Here is an 8,866-nt window from a genome sequence, read left to right on the forward strand (position 1 = left end):
GGGAGCTTTACTGAGCATAGGGCTGGCAAAGCCTCTTCTGCGGTTCCCAAGAGCTGCACAAGGGACTTTTGACAGGTGAGCAGGACAACATGCCCATCAGTCACCTGACATAATGATGCCAGGTGATTGGCAGGTTGGTCAGAATCCTGCAGGCAAAAACACCCAAGGAGGGTTTGATGCAGGAACGGTGAGGGTTGCAGCCAGACCCAAGGTCCCCTAAGACCATCAGAAAAGCTCTGCTGGGTCCAGGCCCAGACAAGGGAGGATGGGATATGGGCCACTTGGCCCAGGCCTCCGATTCCAAAGGGGGCCTCGGTCAGCATATTCACAATCGCAGGGGATGCACTGGGGCGAACACACTACAGTGGTACCTCAGGTTACATACGCTTCAGGTTACAGACTCCGCTAACCCAGAAATAGTACCTCAGGTTAAGAACTTTGCTTCAGGATGAGAACAGAAATCGTGCTCCGGCGGCGCAGCAGCAGGAGGCCCCATTAGCTAAAGTGGTGCTTCAGGTTAAGAACAGTTTTAGGTTAAGAACTGACCTCCGGAATGAATTAAGTACGTAACGAAAGGTACCACTGTATTGTATATCTATAGTTTCCATTTTGTCTTTATATGCAGATACGGTTCAAGCCTTGAAATAAAATTACCGTATTTTTTGCACCATAACACTCACTTTTTTCCTCCTAGAAAGTAAGGGGAAATGTCTGTGCATGTTATGGAGGGAATGCCTACGGGTGGCATGCCTACGGATTTTCCTCCTCTAAAAACTACGTGCGTGTTATGGTTGGGTGCGTGTTATAGAGCGAAAAATACGGTATTTGACAGCATAACTTTTGTGAAAATTATTTATATACTTACTTATTTATAAGACGTCAGTTATCCCCAGGGTAAAAAAAAGGGGGGGCACATTATCTACCTGGCCCAGGCCTCTGCCTGGCTCTGCAAGGCCCTGACTGGGTCCAGCATCCTGTTTTCACAGTGATCAGCCAGACCCCAGATTCCCCACAGTGGAAAGCCTGCAAGCAGGACCTGAGGGCAGCAGCAACTCTCCCTCCTTGCGATTTGCACGAATTTGCCTAATCCTGTTTGAAAGCTATCCAGATCAGGGACTCCAACTGTCTTGCTCCGGTGAGCAACCCGGCCACTGAATTTTGCACCAGCTAAAGTTTCTGAAACGTTTTCAGAGGCAGCCCCACGTATAACGCAATGCAGTAACCTAACCTAGAAGTTACCAGAGCGAAGATGACAGAAGTTAGGCTATACCTGTCCAGACAGGGGCGCAATTGGGCCACCAGCCAAAGCTGACGGAAGGGACTCCATGCCACTGAAGCCACCTGAGCCTCAAGCGACAGCAAAGGATCCAGAAGTACCTTCAAGATGCGTAGCCACTCCTTCAGAGGGAGTGTAACTCCCTCAAGAGCAGGCAACCCTCCCATCCATCTGGTCTAGAGAACCTCTCACTAAGAGTGCCTCAGCCTTGTCCGGATGGAGCTCCAGTTTCCTGGCTCTCATCCAGTCCATTACCAAGGCAAGACAACGTTTCAGCACACCCACTGCTACGATTGCAGTCTACACAAAGCTCAGCCAGGCTGGCAAATGCATTTCTCTGCCCCCACCCTAGTGAAGCTGGTGGCGACTGGCATTTGCTAAGCCGGTTTTTTGGCTCCAGAGCAGTCATGGGGATGGGAGCTGTTGGGGAATATTCTGCAAGATCTCACATACACCAGAACTGTGACCTCGCAAGCCCTCGCGTTTTACCCTAGTAGGGTTTGTTGTTGGGGGGGGGAATCTCTGCAACTCTCCTCCCTCCGATTGTGGCAGGGGGAGAATCACATGCATCATTATGACCTGGTTTCTGCAGCTGGTGGAAGCCTGGGCAGAAGGCCAAAGGCAAGAGAGAGTGTGTGTGAAAGAGAGAGGGAACTGCCTCTTTAAAGGACCCCTGGAATCCAAGGGGCAGTGTGCACTGGTCTCCGAGTGCAAAACTTTATTCAAGTGTAAAGCACACACACAGCGAGAGAGCGAGAAACTGGGAACAGATTGCAGGGCAGAGGCCAGGCCTGGGTCTCTGGCCAAAGGGGGCCAGCAAAGGAGAAACCGGGCAACATCTAAGATTGGGAGAGAGCGTGCACCAGGGGCTGCAGGGGTGGCGGAAGGAGGAACAAGCAGGTCCAGAACTGGGCAAAGGGCTGGAGCCAGCAGGACGATTCGGAAGAGGTGGGCATCAAGGCAAAGAAGAGGACACAGGTTGGAGGAGATCGGAGGCCAGAGTGACAGCTGACTGGGAGTAGAAGGCAGAGATGGGAGCCCAGCCGAGAAATAAATCCTGGATGGGTGAGGGCTCCTCGCCTCTGTGGGCAGTGGTGGGCTCCACCGGTTGGCCTGTCGGCCATTTCTGCCTCTCCGCCTGCCTCTTCCTGGTAGAGTTGGTGGCCAGCCGGGTGACCGGCTCACTGCTCCTGCTTTCCTGTGCATTCCACACCCTGGGAGGTGCGCTGGCTCTTGCTGTGGCCTTGACTGATGCCTGGCTGGCGACCGGAGGACACCCCAGTCGGAGGAATACCTTCGGTTGGGTGCGAGCCCGCATTGCAGGCACCCTGGCCAGCGCCGTCTTCCTGAGCGCCCTGTGCCTTGCGCTCCTGCCCGAGGCGCTCCGCAGGGTGGCCGATCCACACGTCACACAGCATGCGTTGGCCCTGATGGGGATCGGGGCCGTGGGGATCCCGATCCACCTTGCCAGGGTGGGACTGCATGGCCAGCAGCCCCAAGACCCGGGCGCCAGGCCGTGCTGCTGCAGCAGGAGGAGGGTGACCGAAGGAGACAGCTGTGCCCAGGAGATGGAAGGTGAGTTCGTGCAAAGGAGTGACTGGGGAGCATTGGGACTGGCGGGGCGGAGGGCAGGCAGAACAATGGAAGGCAGAATCAGGGCCTTCCCTGCTGAGTTCTACTAGGACAACATTCAGACTGAGGAGGAGGAAGCTGGAAGGTTGTGACACCCTCTGGGTTGGTTGTAAGAAATTAAGACGGGCAGGTATGGCTGGTAGGGGGCAGACTGAGGTGGGTGGGGCAGGGAAGGAGAGTAGGAAGAAACAAATGGACTGTCTCATGTACAGTGGTACCTCGGGTTACAGACGCTTCAGATTACAGACTCCGCTAACCCAGAACTATTACCTCGAGTTAAGAACTTTGCTTCAGGATGAGAACAGAAATCGCATCGCGGTGACGGCACGGAGGCAGCGGGAGGCCCCATTAGCTAAAGTGGTGCTTCAGGTTAAGAACAGTTTCAGATTAAGAACAGACCTCCAGAACGAATCATAGAATCATCATAGAGTTGGAAGAGACCACAAGGGCCATCGAGTCCAACCCCCTGCCAAGCAGGAAACACCATCAGAGCACTCCTGACATATGGTTGTCAAGCCTCTGCTTAAAGACCTCCAAAGAAGGAGACTCCACCACACTCCTGGGCAGCAAATTCCACTGTCGAACAGCTCTTACAGTCAGGAAGTTCTTCCTAATGTTTAGGTGGAATCTTCTTTCTTGTAGTTTGGATCCATTGCTCCGTGTCCGCTTCTCTGGAGCAGCAGAAAACAACTTTTCTCCCTCCTCTATATGACATCCTTTTATATATTTGAACATGGCTATTATATCACCCCTTAACCTCCTCTTCTCCAGGCTAAACATGCCCAGCTCCCTTAGCCGTTCCTCATAAGGCATCGTTTCCAGGCCTTTGACCATTTTGGTTGCCCTCCTCTGGACACGTTCCAGTTTGTCAGTGTCCTTCTTGAACTGTGGTGCCCAGAACTGGACACAGTACTCCAGGTGAGGTCTGACCAGAGTAGAATACAGTGTCACTATTACTTCCCTTGATCTAGATGCTATACTCCTATTGATGCAGCCCAGAATTGCATTGGCTTTTTTAGCTGCCGCGTCACACTGTTGGCTCATGTCAAGTTTGTGGTCAACCAAGACTCCTAGATCCTTTTCACATGTACTGCTCTCAAGCCAGGTGTCATCCATCTTGTATTTGTGCCTCTCATTTTTTTTTGCCCAAGTGCAGTACTTTACATTTCTTCCTGTTAAAGTTCATCTTGTTTGTTTTGGCCCAGTTCTCTAATCTGTCAAGGTCGTTTTGAAGTGTGATCCTGTCCTCTGGGGTGTTAGCCACCCCTCCCAGTTTGGTGTCATCTGCAAATTTGATCAGGATGCCCTTGAGTCCATCATCCAAGTCGTTGATAAAGATGTTGAATAAGACCAGGCCTAAGACAGAACCCTGTGGCACCCCACTAGTCACTCTTCTCCAGGATGAAGAGGAACCATTGATGAGCACCCTTTTTGTTCGGTCAGTCAGCCAGTTACAAATCCACTGAGTGGTAGCATAGTCAAGACCGCATTTTACCAGCTTCTTTACAAGAATATCATGGGGCACCTTGTCGAATGCCTTGCTGAAATCAAGGTAGGCTACATCCACTCCGTTCCCTTCATCTACCAGGCTTGTAATTCTGTCAAAAAACGAGATCAGGTTAGTCTGACATGACTTATTTTTCAGAAATCCATGCTGACTATTGGTGATCACAGCATTCCTTTCTAGGTGCTCACAGACTGTTTGTTTAATGATCTGCTCCAGAATCTTCCCTGGTATTGATGTCAGACTGACTGGGCGATAATTATTTGGGTCCTCTCTTTCCCCCTTTTTGAAAATAGGGACAACATTTGCCCTCCTCCGGTCTGCCGGGACTTTGCCTGTTCTCCAGGAATTCTCAAAGATGACTGCCAGTGGTTCTGAGATCACATCTGCCAGTTCTTTTAATACTCTTGGATGCAGTTCATCTGGCCCTGGAGACTTGAATACATCTAGACTAGCCAAATATTCTTGTACTATCTCCTTAGTTATTCTGGGCTGTGTTTCCTCTGCTGAATCATTTGCTCCAAATTCTTCAGGTCGGGCATTGTTTTCTTTATCGGAGAAGACTGAGGCAAAGAAGGCATTGAGGAGTTCAGCCCTTTCTGTGTCCCCGTTTGCATTTCACCATCTTCTCCTCTGAGTGACCCCACTGTTTCTTTGTTCTTCCTTTTGCTACGGACATATCCATAAAAGCCTTTCTTGTTGCTTTTAACCTCTCTAGCAAGCCTGAGTTCATTCTGAGCTTTAGCTTTTCTGACTTTGTGTCTACATGTGCTGGCTATTTGTTTGAATTCCTCTTTGGTGGTTTCCCCCCTTTTCCATTTTTTGTACACATCCTTTTTTAATCTTAACTCTGTTAAAAGTTCTTTAGATAGCCACCCTGGCTTCTTTAGGCACCTTCCATGTTTCCATCTCATTGGTATTGCCTGAAGTTGTGCTTTTACTATCTCCCTCTTAACAAACTCCCAGCCATCATGAACTCCCTTTCCTTTTAGTATTACTGTCCATGAGATCTCACCCAGCACTTCCCTAAGTTTTATGAAGTCGGCTTTCTTAAAGTCAAGAAATTGAGTCCTAGTATGCTTGGCTGCTCCTTTCCTCTGTATAGTAAACTTCAGAAGAGCATGATCACTCGCGCCTAATGATCCTTCCACTTCTACCCCACTAACCAGGTCATCAACATTGGTTAGGACCAGATCTAAAATGGCTGTTCCTCTTGTTGCTTCTCCCACTTTCTGGACAATGAAGTTGTCTGCAAGGCCAGTGAGGAATCTATTTGACCTTATGCTCTTGGCTGAGTTTGACATCCAACAAATATCCGGGTAATTGAAGTCCCCCATTACTACTATCTCCCTTCCTTTTGCATGCTTGGCCATCTGTTCCAGGAAGGCATCATCTATGTCCTCCGTTTGGCTTGGGGATCTATAGTAAACTCCCACAATGAGGTCTCTGTTATTCTTCTCTCTCTTAATTTTGACCCAAATGCTCTCACTTTGGCTTTGAGGTTCTAAATCTTGGATCTCTTCGCAGGTATACACATCCCTGACATATAACGCCACTCCTCCTCCTTTCTTGTCTGGTCTGTTTCTCTGAAATAGATTGTATCCCTCCATTATTACATTCCAATCGTGGGACTTATCCCACCAGGTTTCAGTGATGCCTATTATGTCATATTTAGTTTGCTGTACCAAGAGCTCAAGCTCATCTTGTTTATTTCCCATGCTTTGCGCATTAGTGTACAGACATTGAAGTCCATTAATCATTCCCCCGTGTCTCTTATTTAAGGATTTTTTCCTCCCACCACTAGGTCTGCGTGCTGTTTGCTCCATTTGGTCTATGACATTTGGATGATGATCTTCATCAATTGAGAGACTCCTACCTTCAGGAGCATGGGTTTGAACACCATGTTGGGTGATATTTCTGTATTGCAGGGGGTTGGACTAGATGACCCTCATGGTCCCTTCCAACTCTACAGTTCTATGATTCTAAACTTGGAAATATTTGAAACTGAGAGAATCTGAACCTGACAAGCTCATCCACCTCTTAACTCCCACATAAGGAAATGTCTCAGGCCTGTCCTGAGGGCTGGATTAACCATTAAGCAAAATAATCACCTGCCTGGGGGCATCAAGGGAAGCAGGTCACCACAGAACTTTTCCATTGCCAGATTTTTTAACATTAATGGCCACCAACTGTTCAGCTCAGTTGAAATTGAGCTATGCAACAAGGCAGTACTTCTCTATGAAGTACAGAAGCAAACATGTTACCTAAGGTTAGTTTTGAGGATCTGATCAAAGCCTTGGCAATTAGAAAAAGTAGGAGAAATGTGGTCAAATAAAGCGGAAGCATACAAAAATGAACATTATTTTCCATCTTACTGTAGCTTTCATGTCATTTCGGATTTTTTTAAAAAAGGGTTATTATTGTTTATATTTCGAATTAGATATATATGGGGGCTCCAAAATATTTTAAGTGCTTAGGGCCTCTAAAGGCCTTACAGTGGTACCTCAGGTTAAGTACTTAATTCGTTCCGGAGGTCCGGACTTAACCTGAAACTGTTCTTAACCTGAAGCACCACTTTGGCTAATGGGGTCTCCTGCTGCCGCCACGCCGCCGGAACCCGATTTCTGTTCTCATCCTGAAGCAAAGTTCTTAACCTGAAGCACTATTTCTGGGTTAGTGGAGTGTGTAACCTGAAGCGTATGTAACCTGAAGCGCATGTAACCTGAGGTACCACTGTGATTTGGTCCTGCCTGTCCCTTCTCTAAGCTTCTGGTTCTTTTTCCTCATCTACAGATCTGCTGGGCAACGGCTCCTCGGCCAACGGGCAGCCCTGGGTGGAGGAGGACAGGGAGGCCAGCCCCATGCCACCCTCAGAAAAATTGGGGCAGTGGACAACGCTTTGCCTTGGTCGGGTGGTCGCCTGCCTGGGCCCTGCGGCCGTCCTTCTGTACTCTCTCATGTTCCACCTGCTGTGGCCTCCTTGCCTGGGCAACGCAGCCTGCCTCAGCCACTGCCCCAGGTCAACCTGTTGGGCCTGGCATTCTGCGGAGGCACTGCAGTGGGGACGCGCCCCTTGCTGGCTGCTCTACCTGGACCCTGGGCTCGCCGTGGCTGTGTCGGTGGCCCTGCTGTACTTGGCGTGGCCGGCTCTGCACAGCTCCGCTCTGGTCCTCATGCAGGCCGCACCGGAAGAGCTGGACCTGAGGCTGCTGGAGCTGCAGCTGCGGGCCACGGAAGGCGTGGTGGCCGTGCGGGACCTCCGTGTGTGGCAGCTCGACGGGCCCAGCAGCTTAGTGGGCACGGCCCATGTGCACTGCCGTGACGTAGCCACGTGCGAGGCCGTGATGGACAGGGTCCAGCGGGTGTTCTGCGAGCATGGCGTTCATGCCGCCACAGTTCAGCCAGATCTCAGCGTTTGTCCGGGTGGCGGGTGGTGCGAGGGGGCGCCACAAAAGAGGTGCCTGGCCCCGTTTCCTGCCATGGTCATGGAATACGAGACCACGGTGTGAGCTGAGCAAACGAACCACTTGGGGGGGGGGAGACCAGGGTGGGGGGTAGGGGAAGAGTACCTCACAAATTTCCATTTTTCTCTGCTACAGGCGTCCTGCTTTCTAGCTAGGTGATACCGTATTTTTTGCTCTATAAGACTCACTTTTTCCCTCCTAAAAGGTAAGGGGGAATGTGTTTGCGTCTTATGGAGCGAATGCAGGCTGCGCAGCTATCTCAGAAGCCAGAACAGCAAGAGGGATTGCTGCTTTCACTGTGCAGCGATCCCTCTTGCTGTTCTGGCTTCTGAGATTCAGAATTTTTTTTTCTTGTTTTCCTCCTCCAAAAACTAGGTGCGTCTTGTGGTCTGGTGCGTCTTATAGAGTGAAAAATATGGTAAATTGGTGGAGGCGCGGGGGAGATTTGTGACTTGAAACTGCAGGTTGTTGACTGGATTATTTGCAGCCTTTGTGCGACTGGGACACATGCACTGTTACATGGTACTGAAGAGAAGCAACGAGAAATAATGGTGGGCTGTGCCTCTTGGTGATTTAGTGTTTAATATATATCTCCGAACAAACTTCTAACAAATTGCTTGATTTGTGCATTTAACAATAGAGTGGTGCCCCGCAAGACGAATGCCTCGCAAGACGGAAAACTCGCTAGACGAAAGAGTTTTCCGTTTTGGAGGTGCTTCGCAAAACGAATTTCCTATGGTCTTGCTTCGCAAGACGACAATGTCTTGCAAGTTCCTGCTGGGTTTTTTTCCTCCCCCCCTTTTTCTAAGCCGCTAAGACGCTTATCAGCTGATCCGATCAGCAGATAAGCCGCTAAAAGCCGCTAAAAGCCGCTAATAGCGCTAATCCGCTAATCCTTCAATGGGCTTGCTTCGCAAGACGAAAAAACCGCTAGACGAAGAGAATCACAGAACGGATTCTTTTCGTCTTGCGAGGCACCACTGTATCAGA

At 49.8% G+C, this 8,866-nt stretch overlaps 2 protein-coding genes across 2 annotated transcripts in view; one reads left to right on the forward strand and one right to left on the reverse strand.

The window, feature by feature from the left end:
• The window catches only part of LBHD1 (LBH domain containing 1), a 109,441-nt gene that overhangs the window by 33,318 nt on the left and 67,257 nt on the right, over positions 1–8,866 (reverse strand). The window lies entirely within an intron of this gene.
• LOC308574984 (proton-coupled zinc antiporter SLC30A1-like) lies at positions 1,298–7,939 on the forward strand. The gene is made up of 2 exons (XM_081173355.1): positions 1,298–2,851; positions 7,206–7,939. Exons 1-2 carry the CDS (start codon positions 2,308–2,310, stop codon positions 7,919–7,921), a joined length of 1,260 nt encoding a protein of 419 aa, XP_081029481.1. The 5' UTR covers positions 1,298–2,307; the 3' UTR covers positions 7,922–7,939.

The sequence above is a fragment of the Podarcis bocagei genome, assembly GCF_964188305.1.
Source record: "Podarcis bocagei genome assembly, chromosome: 16".
NCBI classification, from domain to species: Eukaryota; Metazoa; Chordata; class Lepidosauria; order Squamata; family Lacertidae; genus Podarcis; species Podarcis bocagei.

Bases quoted from the DNA above. Each gene is read 5' to 3' on its own strand.
- LOC308574984 (XM_081173355.1), top strand. From the start codon at position 2,308: ATGGGAGCCCAGCCGAGAAATAAATCCTGGATGGGTGAGGGCTCCTCG. The intron at 2,852-7,205 runs GTGAGTTCGTGC...CCTCATCTACAG, and splicing joins CTGTGCCCAGGAGATGGAAG to ATCTGCTGGGCAACGGCTCC.